This window comes from Bos mutus, chromosome 18, assembly GCF_027580195.1.
Source record: "Bos mutus isolate GX-2022 chromosome 18, NWIPB_WYAK_1.1, whole genome shotgun sequence".
NCBI classification, from domain to species: domain Eukaryota; kingdom Metazoa; phylum Chordata; class Mammalia; order Artiodactyla; family Bovidae; genus Bos; species Bos mutus.
In genome coordinates, this window is record NC_091634.1 from 61,015,999 (window position 1) to 61,034,348 (window position 18,350).

Consider the following 18,350-nt stretch of genomic DNA (forward strand, 5'->3'; position numbering starts at 1 on the left):
TGCCATCTACTAGATTGATTTTCAGTTCAGTTCAGTTTACTCACTCAGTCGTGTCTGACTCTTTGCGACCCCATGAATTGCAGCACGCCAGGCCTCCCTGTCCATCACCAACTCCCAGAGTTCACTCAAACTCATGTCCGTTGAGTCAGTGATGCCATCCAGCCATCTCATCCTCTGTTGTCCCCTTCTCCTCCTACCCCTAATCCCTCCCAGCATCAGGGTCTTTTCACATGAGTCAGCTCTTCGCATCAGGTGGCCAAAGTGTTGGAGTTTCAGCTTCAGCATCAGTCCTTCCAATGAATACCCAGGACTGATCTTTAGGATGGACTGGTTGGATCTCCTTGCAGTCCAAGGGACTCTCAAGAGTCTTCTCCAACACCACAGTTCAAAAACATCAATTCTGGAACCGTGAACTTCCAGATGTTCAAGCTGTTTTTAGAAAAGGCAGAGGAACCAGAGATCAAATTCCCAACATCTGCTGGATCATCGAAAAAGCAATAGAGTTCCAGAAAAACATCTATTTCTGCTTTATTGACTATGCCAAAGCCTTTGACTGTGTGGATCACAATACACTGTGGAAAATTCTGAAAGAGATGGTAATACCAGACCACCTGACCTGCCTCCTGAGAAACCTATATGCAGGTCAGGAAGCAACAGTTAGAACTGGACATGGAACAACAGACTGGTTCCAAATAGGAAAAGGAGTACGTCAAGGCTGTATATTGTCACCCTGCTTATTTGACTTATATGCAGAGTACATCATGAGATTGATTTTACATCCTGCTAATTCAGAATGCTACTATAGGTCACACCAGTAATACTAGGTTGGTCAAAAGTTTGTTCAGATTTTTCTGTAAGATATTACTGAAAAACCTGAATGAATTTTTTTGGCCAATTCATTTGCATATGGCCCCTTTTGTAAAGAACACTATTCTGCTGAACTTACTGAATAATCTTAGTTAAGCAGAACCACCTTTGGAGCAATCAGAATCCAAACTGTGTCCTTGATGTGAGTGAGATGGACCAGGCATATCGTGTTGGGCTCTAACAAGGGCTCCAGCAAGTTTTCACTGCTTCTGCTAAGAGTGAGTTAGCCACCCCAGTCTACTACCTTGCCTACTTGGCGTTCTGTCCCTCGCTTGCCTGTTTTCTGTGTGAAGGGGGCAGGAAGAGGGAAACTGAACACAAAATGTAGGAAAATCTTAATTCATCTTTCAAAAAAATGAATGTACATTTGTTCAGCATTTATCAAGCTTTATGCCAAACATTGTTCTAGATTTGGGAGACACACACGGAAATTGTTTTATATTGTGGGGTGGAATGTGTAGGAAATAGCTTTTAACTATGGGATGTACATGAGAAACTTTTGGGGTTGCTTATATGCCTCTGACCTCCTTTCAGAACTGATTGGTGTTTATTTATCCAAATACATTTTATTAAATGAAAAGCAGATTCTAATTGGATTGCTTGTGACCACTGAACCATTAGGATTTTAAATATGAAAAGCTAGAGAGGTCAAGGGCTGACAATATAAGCTACCTCCCCCCACCTCCACCCCTCTTCCTGGTTATCCAGTGTTCTTACATCATTCCTATTGGGGCATCCTAGGATTCTCAGTTTCTAACTCCGTATCTGAGAATGACTCAGTCTCATGGAGGCTAAAATAGTCACTGTTTTATTCATTAGGTCTTATGTTCCTGTGTAAGATTCTTTCAGAAAAAGAGGGAGACCTTTTTTGGTTATAGGGAGTATTTAATGGATTGTGACTGGCATCTGAAAGAAGCTCTACCTTCAATACATATTGAATTGAATACAAAGAAATTTTGAATGCAAAAATATTGTAGTATTCAAAACTTCCTCTTACTTGGTCCTCTTGCATTTTTCTAGCAAAGTTCTCAGGAAAATATTAGTTTTGCAAGGTATTAGATGTGGGCATGTGTACTCTATTAACTGTTCAGCCATTTAAGGAAGCAAAGTACATCTGTAGGCCGTTACGACCATTAATTATCTTTCGGATCATCCTACGCTGTTTGCCACATGAGTGTGATGACTCCACATAGAAGAAGTGCCTTGGAAGGCTTCTGAAGAGAATGCTTAGTGTGTCTCATTTGGCTTTGTAGCTAATGAATTCTTAGCTAACCAACTTCTTTCTTCTCTCTGCTTTTCAGATGAGTTTGATGCCTACATCATTGTGTCCTTCGTGAATGCCACACTGGTGTTGTCCATCGGAGAGACTGTAGAAGAAGTGACGGACTCTGGGTTTCTGGGCACCACCCCTACCTTGTCCTGCTCCTTGCTAGGGGATGATGCCTTGGTGCAGGTGAGGATTCTCAGAGAGCCACTTACCTGCTTCCTGTACTTTGTCCTTTCTCTGACTTCATTGTGGTGTTGGTTGCTGGCTTCACATTAATGAGCTTTGAACTTCTTTGAAATTAATGCTGCGAAACATGAACTTTTTTGAAGTTAACTTTGCCTGGGACCCCTAAACTCACATTGACCTAACTGGTGCTTCAAATGCAGTCCCTCTAGATCTGACAGATCCGATGGTGTGAGGGTCATGCTTGTGATCAGTAATCACTAAATGGCTAAAGTCAGGGTTTTTTCTCTTACTGCCTCTAGGTGTATCCTGATGGGATTCGGCACATCCGAGCAGACAAGCGAGTCAATGAGTGGAAGACTCCTGGGAAGAAAACAATTGTGAAATGTGCGGTCAACCAGCGACAGGTGGTGATCGCCCTAACAGGAGGAGAGCTGGTCTATTTTGAAATGGATCCCGTATGTTATTTTACTGTTCACTGTGGGACTTAGTGTAGGGTTCAGAGGTGAAGATGGGAGCTGCAGTCCAGGTGTCTAGATTACATATTCACAAGAAAGAGAAATGAGGAGGGAAAGGCCTTTACTGGGAGTTGGAGGGGATACATCTTCATGTCTTTAATTCTTAAAGTGGAGTTATGAAATGCCGTCTCAGCAATGAAATGCTTTTTCTGACCTTCACACTATTTTCTACCAGATATTTGCTGTGTGTTTAATTTCTGTAATCTGATTCAGTTTCAGAAAATTTTGTTTTACTTTTATATATGGAAGGATAGGTATATTTAATTACACTCTCAAGAAATCTCTGGATGTGACCAACTTGTATAGTGTAACTGTACCTATGATTGAAATGTTTTGTCTCTAACTGCCATATTTGAATTCTGTTTCACCCATGAGTCTTTTTATGAACAGATAAACAGTGATATATTTTCATTTCCTGACGCTAGTTTGGCTTAGGAAATTTGTGGTGCATCATACTTGTCAAAGGTCTCTTGATTATCTTGTCAGTAATTTTGCTTGCCATTAGCCTGTAGAGTTCAGTCTTAGAACCTCAAGTACAGAAATTTTTGGTCATCGATTACAGTAAGAAGAGTGAGAGGAAGCAAAAAACTTATTTAGCAAGCCCCCTTTCTTCCCCAGGCTCAAGAGTTGGGGATGGGGTGGTGTGGTCTGTGATGTCTCTCTGTCTTCAATCCTGTAGTCAGGACAGCTGAACGAGTACACGGAGCGGAAGGAGATGTCAGCAGATGTGGTGTGTATGAGTCTGGCCAATGTGCCCCCTGGAGAGCAGCGGTCTCGCTTTCTGGCTGTGGGGCTGGTGGACAACACTGTCAGGATCATCTCCTTGGACCCCTCAGTGAGTGTCACCCTCAATTTCAAGGATCTTCCAGTTGCAACCTGAGCACCTGGCCCATTCTTGATGTCCTTCTCTGAGATCAGCTGGGCTGGGCCCTGAATCTACACTTCTGCTGCTTCTGAGTATTGTAGCAGCACACCTCAGGAATCTTCTGCAGTGCTTTAAAATGACTCATCCAAGACTACTAAATGTTTCTTTGGCTAAAGTCCTGATTCTCTTTTTTAGTTTAAACAAACAAAAGCAAAATCCAAGACTATGTTTACAGAAAAGAGCCTTAGATGACTTTAAAGAGGTACCCTTTGCTTATTTAGTTTTACCATTATCCACTTCTACAAAAAAAGAGAAAGCCCAATCCTCTCCAGAGCTTGTTTTAGGGTTTAGTTCTCTAGTGACCCCATACCTGTTGAGAACTCATTCCTCAGGTTTTCTGTGTCCACGAAAAAGAGCTGTTCTTCACTTCTAAGAATTAGATTTTTCTGGGTAGGTTTTTTTCCAAAGTTGGTCACTTGCCGTATTTTATTTTCTCTTTGCTCTTTAGGACTGTTTGCAGCCTTTGAGCATGCAGGCTCTCCCGGCCCAGCCTGAATCCTTGTGTATTGTGGAAATGGGTGGGACTGAGAAGCAGGATGAGCTGGGGGAGAGAGGCTCTATTGGCTTCTTGTACCTGAATATTGGACTCCAGGTAAGAGATCCAGAAACTCACTCCTGGGGTCAGGGCGTCTTCTCTTCATGATGCTTTGTTTAATACAGGTGTTTTCTGTGCCTGTGTTTTAGTTACCCACCTTATGAAAAGAGATCAGTTTTGCTCTCTGTCCCACTTGTTTTAGCTCTAATTTAGAAGAAATCAAGCCTGAAAAAAAGTATTTTATAGAGTCTGGTAAAATTGCTTAGCAGTGACTGTTTTGGGGCAGAACTATATTGCCTCTGGTTTTCACAGTTTGCAGTTTGTGAGACTATAATCCAGTTGTCCCTCAGTATCCTTGGGGTTGGTTCCAGGATCTCCCTTGGATACCAAAATCAGAGGATACTCAAGTCCCTTATATAAAATGGCATAATGTGTGTATTTTTTTCGTAACCTTTAATTAAATCATCTCTAGATTACTTAATTACCTAATATAAGGTAAATGCTATATAAATAGTTGCTGTACATGTGCAGCCAATTCAGGTTTAGTTTTTTGGAATTTTCTGCTTTTTTTCCCCCTGAAATATTTTTGATCTGTGGTTGGTTGAATTGTGGATTCAGAATCCAAGGATACAGAGGGCCTCACAGTTCATGATGGGCTCCATTAGCAGTAAAGGGCTCCTCGATGTTCCCTGTTGTCAAAGCACTTAGGCTCTTCATGGCATGAAAGGCAGGAACCCAAGCATCAGAGAGTGTCAGGGGTTTTGACCATATCCTTTTTTTTTTTTTTTTGCCTAGCCCAGGAGACTGCTTTTTAATTTTACTTCCTAATTTAGAAATTCTCAAACATGCCCAGGAGTTAGACTAATGAAATGAACCTCAATGTACCCATCACCAGTTACCATTTTGCCTTTCCCTTTTCTTCTCTTTAAGGCAGATCCAATATAGTGTCATCTATAAGGATTTGAGAATGTAGCTGTAACAGAGGAGTGTGTGTGTGTATTTTGAAGCTTTAATATTATGCTTAACAGAATTTAAGTTCCTTAATATCATCTAATACCCCCATATTCACATTTTCTCCCTTTTTATTTCTGTTCTGAAAAATGTTTTTACTTTTGGTTCTACTCAGAATCTGCATAAAACTGTCCAGTTTTTATCTGCTTAATCTTCTCACATTATTTTATTTCATTATTTATTTGACTGGGTCAGGTCTTAGTTGAAGCATGTGGGATCTTGTTCCCTGACCAGGGATTGAAACCGGGCCCCATGCGTCAGGAGCACAGTCTCAGCCACTCGGCCACCAGAGAAGTCCTCACGTTTCTTTTAATAACTGTCTCAACTTGTTAAAAAGAAACCAGATCATATTTCTTGGGGACCTTCCTACTTCCCATCCTACGCATGTGCTGGCCTCCCGAAAAATCATGGCGCAGTTCTTCCTCATCCCCAGGGCAGAGCGCGTGTTTCTGATTCTGGATGGTGCATCCAGTTTACTACCACTGCCGTGGGGACTGCATCACAGCCTTCAAACCCGAGTTCTTGGATAAATACTTCACTTTTCCCCCTTTGTTCACTATTTTTAGAGGAAGAGGTTGGTGCCATAGCAGTCTCCAGTGAAGACTGATGAGATGTTTGTTTTTATTTTAATTTTAGATAACATTTGCAGATTTTTATATTTACATCAAACTATCACAGTCTTTCTTTTAGATGCTAAGTTGCCACAATTTAGAAAAGTGGGAATTTTCCTTCTGAAGTTGTCTCCTTTGTCCAATTAACAGGTGCCCACTATTTTTGGGGGCTTCCTCCTGGCACAAGAAAGTGCTCCACACACATCTGGAACATTCTTGCTTCAGATTGGAATAAGGCATTTCTCTCAGGATTCTTAATTTTTTTTAAGGGAAGTGGTATTTAGAGACCACAATAGACATGGGTATGTTAAACTGTACATGTATCTTAAAATTGTAAAGGGTCTAACATAAAGGGTAAAAAATTTTAAGGATATACAGTGAAAGGAAACTGCTTTTCACTTAGTAAATGCTGAGTAACTAAGTGAGTGGTTTAGGAAAATGAATGAATGGCTGGCTGATGACTATATATTTAAACCACCTAGTCATTTTCTTCTAACTGAAATAGGGTAGCTAAAGAAGCTTCCGTTATGGGTAGGCCTTAACCACCTCTCTCATTTTTATTAGAACGGTGTGTTGCTGAGAACGGTCCTGGACCCTGTCACTGGGGACCTGTCTGACACCCGCACTAGGTACCTGGGGTCCCGTCCTGTGAAACTCTTTCGTGTCCGGATGCAAGGCCAGGAGGCAGTAAGTAATGAAACGGGCAGAGAGTGTTTTTGGATGTTAGTGTCATCAGCTGAGCCCTGTGGCGTAAATCTTGCTGTCAGTAATTCACCAGTGTTGTAGTTTGTTGGACATTAGCTTTATCTTGATTCAGTTCCTTCATGCAGGAAATCTTTAGTCCTTTAACCTAGAGCTTCTTAACTGAGGTTCCGTGGCACTGCCATGATTAGGTTGTAGGTGAGTTAGAATATTGATTCCTTCAGCCCTGAGGCTGAGCAAATGAAGTGAACTGAGAGTTAGCTGGAAACCTCCCATGTAGGATACTACTACCTAGGAGTAAACTGGTATAGGTATTGTGACCTACTGTGAAAGAGGCCAGCAAGCATTGTGTTCTTTGTAGTTAAGAACATCAGTGTTGCTGAGGGACCTGCTGGTTCTTGTTACTGCAGTTGAATCCTTGCAGCTCTCCAGCTTTGTGTTAGTATTCTCACTTGACACGCATGGAGCCCGGGGCTCGGAGATTGAGTGATTGCTGTGTCATCTGGCTAATAGCCAGCACTTGTAGCAAATACCAAGCTGTACTAACTCTTCTCTAGACCTCTTTTTCTTAAGGTAACCTTTTAGGTTTCTAAAATTCCTTGGGATATTGCACATGCTGAAATCTGGGGACAGGGTAATTGTGTTAGTATACCATGTTTGGGCTTTCCCCCAGCTTATTGGAGATGTTTTTCTTTCCTCAGGTGCTGGCCATGTCAAGCCGCTCATGGTTGAGCTATTCCTACCAGTCTCGTTTCCATCTCACGCCCCTGTCTTATGAGACCCTGGAGTTTGCCTCTGGCTTCGCCTCTGAACAGTGCCCTGAGGGCATTGTGGCCATCTCCACCAACACCCTGAGGTGAGAGAGTCCCTCCGCTGAAGCCCCGTTAGAGGCTGGCGGAGAGCTGACTCTGCCCTGGGGCTGGCGTGTGGTAATTGAGACCTTCATGGGCTTAGGATTTGAGTACCTGGTAGCCATGTTTCCGTGTGTGGGAGTTTCAGCTTCTGTTAAGACTCTGGGGCCATGTTTTCATATTTGGCAATGTAGTTCAGTCTCTGAGATGTAAGATCCTTGTTTTCCAGGCCCATGCTGTTGAATCAGTGTTAAAGCAGGCGTTGTTGAATCACTGATTGTTTTTTCTCACTGTGTCTTGCATTTGCAGTGTTATATCTTATATATTAAGCTCAAAATTAATTTAGACCTTTTGCTGGTTGACAGATTATTTATATTGATCACATTGGAGTGAGCACTGTCTATATTGCAAAATGGAAGATAACCTAGTCAGTTTTGACTTGGTCAAATTTTGGTGGTTGGTTTTGTTTTCTTTTTTAAACCTTTAATGTGGTTTACCAGTGTCATTCACATGTTCTAGTTAACTATTGGTGTTTACAATGGAACTCTGGCCTCTTGGTATATGAATCACTTATTACACTCAGGTGAACTCCCAGATTTGTTTGCAGAAGCTTTCAGGAACTTTATCATCACTGTTCTCTCTGTTTTTAAGCTTCAGCATCTTTAGGTACCTTTTTCTCCAGCAGAATTGTTCTCCCTGCACACTTCCATATGTTCCTTCCTAGTTTGTTATCTCTGCACTTGTTCTTGGAATGCTTCTCACATCTCTGCCTGTTCAGCCTTAGCCTCATCCATGGGTTCTTAGTTGTTTTATTGACATGTGCAATCTCCTGGATTCCTATCAATTTTGACAATGCCACAGATTTTCAAACTTTTCTTTTTAAAGCAGCAGAGCATTTCCCCCCAGAACAAAATCAGGGAAGGCTGCTGTGTGCTGTGTGTCTTGCATGTGAAACATGTAAGCAGAATTCTCGAGAACACAGTTTAAACACCACTGGTCGTCGTACTTACACTCAGAACTACTCACTTGCACTGTTGACTATTATGAGTAATGCTGCTGTGAACACTCCTGTACAAGGGTCTATTTGTGTGTGTGTTTTCTTTTTTCTTGGGTGTATACCTGCAAGAATGGAATTGCTAGTAACTGTTTTAATTTCTTGAGAAATTGCTGCGCTGCTTTCCCAAGTGGCTATACCATTTTACATTTTCATCAGTGAGGTATATTGGGTTATTATTATATATATTGGTCTTTTTATTATGGAATTATAAGAGTTCTTTTATATTCTGTATACAGTTGTCTTATGAGATAACATGATTTGCAGATATTTTCTTTTTTTTCTTGCAGAATGACAGTCTTTACTGTTTAGCAGTTGATTTTTTTTTTTTTTTTTTTTAACCCACACACGTTGGTAAGTTGTTCAGTTCAGTCGCTTAGTCATGTCCGACTCTTTGCAACCCCATGAACCACAGCACGTCAGGCCTCCCTGTCCATCACCATCTCCTGAAGGTTCCCCAAACTCATATCCATTGAGTCGGTGATGCCATCCAACCATCTCATCCTCTGTCGTCCCCTTCTCCTCCTGCCTTTAATCTTTCCCAACATCAGAGTCTTTTCGAATGAGTCAGCCCTTTGCATCAAGTGGCCAAAGTATTGGAGTTTCAGCTTCAGCATCAGTCCTTCCAATGAACACCCAGGACTGATCTCCTTTAGGATGGACTGGATGGATCTCCTTGCAGTCCAAGGGACTCTCAAGAGTCTTCTCCAGTACCACAGTTCAAAAGCATCAGTTCTTCGGCGCTCAGCTTTCTTTATAGTCCAATTCTCACATCCATACATGACCACTGGAAAAACCATAGCCTTGACTAGATGGACCTTTGTTGGCAAAGTAATGTCTCTGCTTTTTAATATGCTGACTGAGCGACTTCACTTTCACTTTTCACTTTCATGCATTGGAGAAGGAAATGGCAACCCACTCCAGTGCTCTTGCCTGGAGAATCCCAGGGACGGTAGAGCCTGGTGGGCTGCCGTCTATGGGGTCGCACAGAGTTGGACACGACTGAAGCGACTTAGCAGCAGCAGCAGGTTGGTGATAACTTTCCTTCCAAGGAGTAAGCGTCTTTTAATTTCATGGCTGCAGTCACCATCTGCAGTGATTTTGGAGCCCAAAAAAATAAAGTCAGCCACTGTTTCCCCATCTATTTGCCATGAAGTGATGGGACTGGATTAGTTTTCTGAATGTTGAGCTTTAAGCCAACTTTTTCACTCTCCACTTTCACTTTCATCAAGAGGCTTTTTAGTTCCTCTTCGCTTTCTACCATAAGGGTGGTGTCATCTGCATATCTGAGGTTATTGATACTTCGCCTGGCAATCTTGATTCCAGCTTGTGTTTCTTCCAGTCCAGCGTTTCTCATGATGTACTCTGCATATAAGTCAAATAAGCAGGGTGACAATATACAGCCTTGACGTACTCCTTTTCCTATTTGGAACCAGTCTGTTGTTCCATGTCCAGTTCTAACTGTTGCTTCCTGACCTGCATACAGATTTCTCAAGAGGCAGGTCAGGTGGTCTGGTATTCCCATCTCTTTCAGAATTTTCCGCAGTTCATTGTGATCCACACAGTCAAAGGCTTTGGCATAGTCAATAAAGCAGAAATAGATGTTTTTCTGGAACTCTATTGCTTTTTCCGATGATCCAGCAGATGTTGGGAATTTGATCTCTGGTTCCTCTGCCTTTTCTAAAACCAGCTTGAACATCTGGAAATTCACAGTTCACGTATTGCTGAAGCCTGGCTTGGAGAATTTTGGCTTGGAGAATTTTCACTAGCGTGTGAGATGAGTGCAATTGTGCGGTAGTTTGAGCATTCTTTGGCATTGCCTTTCTTTGGGATTGGGATGAAAACTGACCTTTTCCAGTCCTGTGGCCACTGCTGAGTTTTCCAAATTTGCTGACGTAGTACGTGCAGCACTTTCACAGCATCATCTTTGAGGATTTGAAATAGCTCAACTGGAATTCCATCACCTCCACTAGCTTTGTTTGTAGTGATGCTTCCTAAGGCCCACTTGACTTCACATTCCGGGATGTCTGGCTCTAGGTGAGTGATCACACCATCATGATTATCTGGGTCGTGAAGATCTTTTTTGTAGAGTTCTTCTGTGTATTCTTGCCACCTCTTCTTAATATCTTCTGCTTCTGTTAGGTCCGTACCATTTATGTCCTTTATCGAGCCCATCTTTGCGTGAAATGTTCCCTTGGTATCTCTAATTTTCTTGAAGAGATCTCTAGTCTTTCCCATTCTGTTGTTTTCCTCTATTTCTTTGCACTGATCACTGAGGAAGGTTTTCTTATCTCTCCTTGCTATTCTTTGGAACTCTGCTTTCAAATGGGTGTATCTTTCCTTTTCTCCTTTGCTTTTCGCTTCTCTTCTTTTCACAGCTGTTTGTAAGGCCTCCTCAGACAGGCATTTTGCTTTTTTGCATTTCTTTTTCTTGGCGATGGTCTTGATCCCTGCCTCGTGTACAATGTCACGAACCTTTGTCCATCGTTCTTCATGCACTCTGTCTATCAGATCTAGTCCCTTAAATCTATTTCTCACTTCCACTGTATAATCATAAGGGATTTGATTTAGGTCATAGCTGAATGGTCTAGTGGTTTCCCCCACTGTCTTCAATTTAAGTCTGAATTTGGTAAAGTATTTGATTTATGTCTTCAAAGAAATGAACCTTGCTCATTACCCCCCATAGTATTTTGGATATTTATGGGAGTGGAATGTTGTTTAGTTGCTAAGTCGTGTCCAACTCTTTTGTGACCCCATGGACTATGGCCTGCCAGACTGCTCTGTCCATGGAATTTCCCAGGCAAGAATACTAGAATGGGTTGTCATTTTCTTCTCCAGGGAATCTTCCTGACCACAGGGTTCAAACCCATGTTTCTTGCATTGGTAGGTAGGTTCTTTACCACTGACCCACCAGATAAGCTCTGGAATGTGTTAATTGTAGTCTTTTAGAAAATGTTCTGGTTTTTGTAATGTATTCTTTTAAAATGATTCTTAATTAGCTGTTTTTTCTTTCAGCACTTTGAAGTGTCTGTATTTTTAAGAGCATCTGGGTTCTGCTTGTTTTGCACATAATTTGACTTATAAACATTTCTTTCCGCTTGACAAAGGTTGTAGATCTCATAGTTGCCTTGTCTTTCTGCATTGGGTGGGTTTCCTAAAGCCAAGGTGATTTTCGTTCAGGATGGCATTCACTTGGAACACTGTCACACAAATAGCACATACATATGTTTGGGTAACTGCAGTGCAAGAAGAGATTTTAACTTTTTACTATCGTTTTATCATTGGAGGCATAAAACAAATCTTTGAGGGTTCTAATGGAAATTTTACTGGGGGAAACTGGAATCACTGTGAGCAGTGATGGCTGTTGCTGAAGTAAAGGCCCTTCCCAGATCTCCTATCTTGTGCATAATCTTCTAGATGAGAAAGGTATTGTTTCATGTTCCCCAGTGCTGATATTAGAGCTGTGACTGCTTACTGACCCTTTCAACACCAGTTTCTTGGTCGTGAGTGGGTGACCTATTAACTTCTTGCCTTTTGCCATAGGATTTTGGCGTTGGAGAAGCTGGGTGCTGTCTTCAATCAAGTAGCCTTTCCACTGCAGTACACACCCAGGAAATTCGTCATCCACCCTGAAAGTAACAACCTTATCATCATCGAGACTGACCACAATGCCTACACTGAGGCCACTAAAGCTCAGAGGAAGCAGCAGATGGCAGAGGTAATGCAGTTGACCTTCAGGGTTCAGTAAAAAGGCAGTCTTGTGAAATCGTGTTTAAGCCTCTGTATAATTGATGTCTAATGCCTTTGTTGTATTTAAAGATCCAGAGTCTTTTCAGGTCCTTCAAACAGAGCCCTTTGCCACAGTCCTTTGTGTTTTAGGGGCTTTTTTGTGACTTAGGACTAAAATGTTAACCTGGATTTATTCAGTATTGAGCTACTTCTCTGGAACAGTTCTTCTGTCCTGGAACTTCCAAAATAGCTTGTGTTATATCTTTCCTGGATTTGGGCCCAAAGAAGACAGCTTTTGTACTCCTCACAACACCATCTCCTTCCAGAAATAATTTCCCAGCAAAAAAACAAATAGTCCCCTCTATGTAAAACTGTATCTGGCCCAGAAGAGAGGAAGCAGTCAGTCTTCATCTTCATGTTTCTCAAGTGTTCGCCACGGATGAAGATTTTAGTTTCCCCTTAGTGATCTTTTCCTCTTCCCCTTGTTGTACACCTCTCCCTTTGATCTTCATTTTGGAGGATAATGATTTTGGTGGACAGGCTTTGCTGCTTTGTGTATTGTGAACACCCCGGAGGTGTCCTTGTTTGTCCACTTGTTCACTTCTCACCCAGCACCCACCTCTGAACTCACCAACTCTTCCTTGGTTCTTTGGATTTAGGAAATGGTAGAAGCAGCAGGGGAGGATGAGCGAGAGCTGGCCGCAGAGATGGCAGCAGCATTCCTCAATGAAAACCTCCCCGAGTCCATTTTTGGGGCTCCTAAGGCCGGCAATGGGCAGTGGGCCTCTGTGATCCGAGTGATGAATCCTATTCAGGGGAACACATTGGATCTTGTCCAGCTGGAACAGAATGAAGCCGCTTTTAGGTAAGGGGCCCTGACCATGCAGAGTTTTAAAGACTGGAATGGGAATTCTCTGGGCTGTGCCTAATGCCTGACTCCTGATTCTTTCTTTGAAAATGCAGCGTGGCTGTGTGCAGGTTCTCCAACACTGGTGAAGACTGGTATGTGCTGGTGGGCGTAGCCAAAGACCTGATACTGAACCCCCGATCTGTCGCTGGGGGCTTTGTCTATACCTACAAGCTCGTGAACAATGGGGAAAAACTGGAGTTTTTGCACAAGGTAGGAACCAGACAGTGGCTTTCCTGGATCTTAAGTCCTATTTGTTGTTGTTTAGTCTCTAAGTTGCGTCCAACTCCTGCGACCCCACGGACTGTAGCCTACCAGGCTCCTCTGTCTATGGGTTTTTCCAGGCAAGAATACTGGAGTAGGTAGTCATTTCCTTTTCCAGGGGATCTTTCCGACCAAAAGATTGAACCCGCGTTTCCACATTGGCAGGCAGACTCTTTACCACTGAGCTACCTGAGAAGCCCATAAGTCCTTTAGACTTAACCAGCTTTGTATCAGTCGTGGATCAGATCTTTCTGACCCATCTCTTAGTGGCACGTGGAAAATCTCCAGTGAAGCTCCACTGCCTGCTGGTCCCACTGGGGCCTGTGTGCTAACACCCTCTAAGGGGAACAGATGCATAATGAACGAGCCCTGTATTTTCGTGTCTTACTAAGTAGGCAGCCACTTGTGACCAAAATCCAGCAGTTGTACAGAATTAAGGTCATGTTATGTGCTTTTTTTTCCATCTCTCTTCTACACTGACAGCACGTGATTTCTCTTGGCCTCCCACAAGGGGCATGTTACTGTAGGAAATAACTATTTCACAGAGGCTTCTTTGTGCTAAAGTCACTGTGTCTCCTTTACAGCCAAGATGTGACTTGTCTCTAGCACTGCTTTCCCCTCGCTCCACACGCCCCAGTCACTTCTCTGACACTAAGGCTTCACTTTCAGTTAATGGTGCCACTTCAGTTAGCATCGGCTCTGGGGTAGTGTTTTCAGGTACCGGGGCTTCACTTTCAGTTAATGGTGCCACTTCAGTTAGCATCGGCTCTGGGGCAGTGTTATCAGGTACTGGGACTTCTTCTCACCTGTGGCATTCGTTGATCCACTTGCCAAAATGGAGTGTTTCTGATCTGTTTACCCAAACACCTGGTTTCATAGGGACTGTTGGTTTATGTCTGGGTTTTTTTTCTCTGATGAGCAGAAGACGGTCGCTCATTGTCTGTCTTCCTCACAGATGCCTCTAAAAGTCACTTGGGCTTGGGGCAGTGGCTGTGTGTGTTGAAGACAGCTGCATCACCTGTGCTCCCTCCCACAGACTCCAGTGGAAGAGGTCCCTGCTGCTATTGCCCCATTCCAAGGGAGAGTGTTGATTGGTGTGGGAAAACTTCTGCGAGTCTATGACCTCGGAAAGAAGAAGTTACTCCGCAAGTGTGAGAACAAGGTAACTGCGCTGGTGGAGGGTCCAGATCCAGCTTGTGAGGAAGGAGGCCCAGGCCGGGTGGTGGACAGCAGCTGCTGGGACCGTGTCTTGATCCGGACCGTCTCTGTCTTCCTGGGCTAACGGTTAGGCTCTTGAGAAGGGGAAGCGTAGGTAGGTTTCTTGACTTCTTTACTTCAAGAGCCAGATTTCTGTCCTGCTTAGGTCTGTAAGGAGTTTAACTGACAGGCATATTTTTCCACCACGTTAAAACCAGTTAGCTCTTTCTCCCGCCTTCTAGGCATTTCTTGCTGACGGCTCTTCTTCGGTGTTCCCTATGTATGTTGCAGTCAGGGTAACCTGGACTTTTCCTGTTGATTCTGCACCCCACGGTTATACCTTGCTGTCCTTGTTTTTCCCAGCATATTGCCAACTACATCTCTGGGATCCAGACAATTGGACACAGGGTAATTGTATCTGATGTCCAAGAAAGTTTCATCTGGGTTCGCTACAAGCGTAATGAGAACCAGCTCATCATCTTTGCTGATGATACCTACCCCCGATGGGTGACCACAGCTAGTCTCCTCGACTACGACACTGTGGCTGGGGCGGACAAGTTTGGCAACATTTGTGTGGTGAGTTGATGTTTACTTGGGTTATAGGCATGTGTGAAGAAAATGGCCCAATTTGTGGTGATACTGTACTGTCTAACTTGGAAAGTCAAAATGGGTATAAAATTCTTTTAGCTTCCTCTGCCCCCATCCTGCTGTTCACCGCCTTCTTCCCCATGCCAGATGACTTAATAATGACAGATTTAGTTTGAGCTGACGACTGATACTCTCCCTCTTTGCCAGAAGTTGGGGTTATCTTTGTATTTTATTTTTTAATTGGAAGAAGATTGCTTTACAGTGTTGTGTGGGTTTCTGCCGTACAAACTAATTGCCATAATTATACATATTGTCTTCTCCCTCTTGAGCTTCTCTCCTCACCCTTGGCTTATCTTTTAAAGCCCAGTCTGGATTTTCTTGAATAGCCCTGGAGTTTCTCCCTCACTGGCCACCAGAACAGGTGCTGGCTCAGGTCTGCCAAGTGCGGTGCCCCACGGTTTGCTTGCAGGGACCTGGGGCAGACGTGCTGCTTGGTGACCAAGGTTAGTAAGTGCAGAGCCCAGCTCTGTGATTTGTGTCTCTTCATTTTAGGTGCGGCTCCCACCCAACACCAATGATGAAGTGGACGAGGATCCCACTGGAAACAAAGCCCTGTGGGACCGGGGCTTGCTCAACGGGGCCTCTCAGAAGGTAGGCTTGCAGAGGCGGCCCCAAGGAGGGGCATCAGCCTGTGCAGTCCGTTCGTCAGGACCTTCACCAAGGACGCATTTCTTTCGTGTTTCATCCACAGTGCACACAACTATGTGTGCAGGGTGGCTTTGACACAAGATAACCAAGTTACTATCCCATTTTTATGGTAGAACAAATTTTTCTGAGACATTTTAGCATTGTAAATTTCTTCGGTGCATAGTGGGTTCCTTGGAAAGGATGGTTGCACAGGTTCACTCAGGATACTAACCAGCTTTTCTCTGCAGTATGTCCTGGGCTTTCCTCTTCTGTAGATATTTTCTTTTGTAGCTCTGAACTTTAAAAATAGATCCATTTTACTTTAGAAGGCAAGCCTACAGATTGCAGTTTTTTAAACTTTCCTTGTTTCTTCCTTTTTTGCAAACTTGATATTTAACAAAAATATTTTTCAGTTATAAATCAGAAAATATCTACCTTCAGCAGTTTGTGAAGGTATTAAACTCTATACTAAGAACATTTCAAAGTATGTTTAAATTTTAATAATTTATGAAATTATCAAGGTGGTGAAATCTGCCCTTTGGAAGTGCCGTTTGCTCTTGGGAATCTAGAGCAGTCTCCTGAGGGCACACATAGTGACTAGTCTGGTTTTGACTTGCAGGCAGAAGTGATAATGAACTATCACGTGGGCGAGACAGTGCTCTCCTTACAGAAGACCACACTGATCCCTGGAGGCTCAGAGTCGCTTGTCTACACCACCTTGTCAGGAGGCATTGGCATCCTTGTCCCATTCACATCCCATGAGGTAACATCTTCCACACTCCTCTGGCTTTTCATTCCTCGGGTTGTTCCTTAGTGTTAAATTGGCCTAAGAGGGCAGTCCGGTTTGTGTCCATATGCAACTAGGAGTGTTGTGGAATTTTTGTAAGGTAACAGGAGTGTCTGGGAGAAAGGAATCTTGACTTTTTCCCTTGGGGAAAGCCATAATTTATACCATGCCAGGGTTTGGTTCAGTTTTCTGATGTGACTCTAGGGTAGTCAGGGGTTGAAGCCCCAGAGCCACACCAGATGGGGTGGTGTGGACTGGGTACTTAATGCTTCCTAGGGTCAACTCTGGGATTGGCTAAATTTGGTGTATGTGGTTGTAGCCAAGGAAGATGGGATTAGGAATCTGACTTCACAAACCACTCTTTGCATATGGTGTTTTCTCTTATATTCTGCAAATACAAAGGGGTTTTCATTTAGGTTTTAGCTGTCTTGGTGTAGTAGCTGTGGTCATGAGGAACAGTTATTTCACATCTGCTTGGGTGATAAAAATCAATGGCCTGTCTGTTCACTGTGCTTTTGGAAACCGTAGACTAGTAGTTGAAATCTTTTTTCTTTAGTGACCGATTCTTTGTTTTTTTCCGCCAGGACCATGACTTCTTCCAGCATGTGGAAATGCACCTCCGGTCTGAGCACCCCCCTCTCTGTGGGCGAGACCACCTCAGCTTTCGTTCCTACTATTTCCCTGTTAAGGTAGGTCTTTCTTGGAAACTCTGGTTGGAAAGGGGGATTCTCAGCCTATTTAACCAGTCTTGTCTTTGGGCCTCCCACCCTTAAAAATCAGCAGAGTCTTTAATGAAGGAGCATTGAGGGGATGGATTTATGGAGGCAGTAATGGGGGAGGAATAGTTAGTGATAGTCAAGAGACCTCTTCCCTCAGGACAGACCATAGCCAGCGAAGAGCTCTCACCCAGTTTTGCTCAGTCAATTTTGAATAGTGTTCCTGGCTCTATAACTGGAGTTCAGATATCTGAGGGAGAAAAAAACCTTTCCTGGCAGTTGCTGCTTTTGGCATGTGCCATTTTCTTTGGGCATCTCACCTTTTTCTTCCTCTCTCGTCTTTCCTTGTCTTAGAATGTGATTGATGGAGATCTCTGCGAACAGTTCAACTCCATGGAGCCCAACAAACAAAAGAATGTGTCTGAAGAACTGGACAGAACCCCACCTGAGGTGTCGAAGAAGCTTGAGGACATCCGGACTCGTTATGCCTTCTGAGCTCTTTTCCTGTGGGGTTTATCAGAGACTTTATTTCCCTCACCACGTGACTGTGAATCTCTGTGACAGAAGAAGGGTGGTGATAATTAATACTTTGTAATGTTAAAGCTCTTAGCTCTTCCCATCCACTCTTTCCTGGAGTGACAGGTTCCCCCTAAAATTGGCACTGAGATTTGCTGCACTTCTCCGTGCCTGGTACATAATCCATTGCCCCCAGGTTCTGGTGTGGAATACAGTGTCCCTTTTCCCAAAGCTTTCTTGCATTGATATTTTTGGCTATCCTGCCTACTTTTGTACACACCTTTAATTTTTAACTGGTTTACCTGTAAATACAGTTTTGTATGATGTTGTCTTTGTGGGGCTTAACTGAGCTGGGGACCAGGTTGGTTATAGTACAGCTCTGGAGTTCTGCCACTTTGGAACCTAACCAGGAATACAAACCTAGCTTTTGAGGTG

General features: G+C 43.3%; 1 protein-coding gene across 1 annotated transcript in view; it reads left to right on the top strand.

Annotated features, from left to right (window-relative positions):
* SF3B3 (splicing factor 3b subunit 3) overlaps nucleotides 1–18,350 on the top strand; it is a 38,980-nt gene extending 20,630 nt beyond the window's left edge. The window contains exons 12-26 of the mRNA XM_005894329.3: nucleotides 2,169–2,320; nucleotides 2,620–2,775; nucleotides 3,515–3,670; nucleotides 4,209–4,352; nucleotides 6,482–6,604; nucleotides 7,321–7,475; nucleotides 12,068–12,242; nucleotides 12,913–13,118; nucleotides 13,217–13,373; nucleotides 14,461–14,586; nucleotides 14,985–15,197; nucleotides 15,762–15,860; nucleotides 16,516–16,659; nucleotides 17,268–17,372; nucleotides 17,754–18,350. Of these exons, the coding sequence (XP_005894391.1) occupies nucleotides 2,169–2,320; nucleotides 2,620–2,775; nucleotides 3,515–3,670; nucleotides 4,209–4,352; nucleotides 6,482–6,604; nucleotides 7,321–7,475; nucleotides 12,068–12,242; nucleotides 12,913–13,118; nucleotides 13,217–13,373; nucleotides 14,461–14,586; nucleotides 14,985–15,197; nucleotides 15,762–15,860; nucleotides 16,516–16,659; nucleotides 17,268–17,372; nucleotides 17,754–17,894 (2,252 nt within the window). The 3' untranslated portion in view covers nucleotides 17,895–18,350. The remainder of the gene's footprint in view (nucleotides 1–2,168; nucleotides 2,321–2,619; nucleotides 2,776–3,514; nucleotides 3,671–4,208; nucleotides 4,353–6,481; nucleotides 6,605–7,320; nucleotides 7,476–12,067; nucleotides 12,243–12,912; nucleotides 13,119–13,216; nucleotides 13,374–14,460; nucleotides 14,587–14,984; nucleotides 15,198–15,761; nucleotides 15,861–16,515; nucleotides 16,660–17,267; nucleotides 17,373–17,753) is intronic.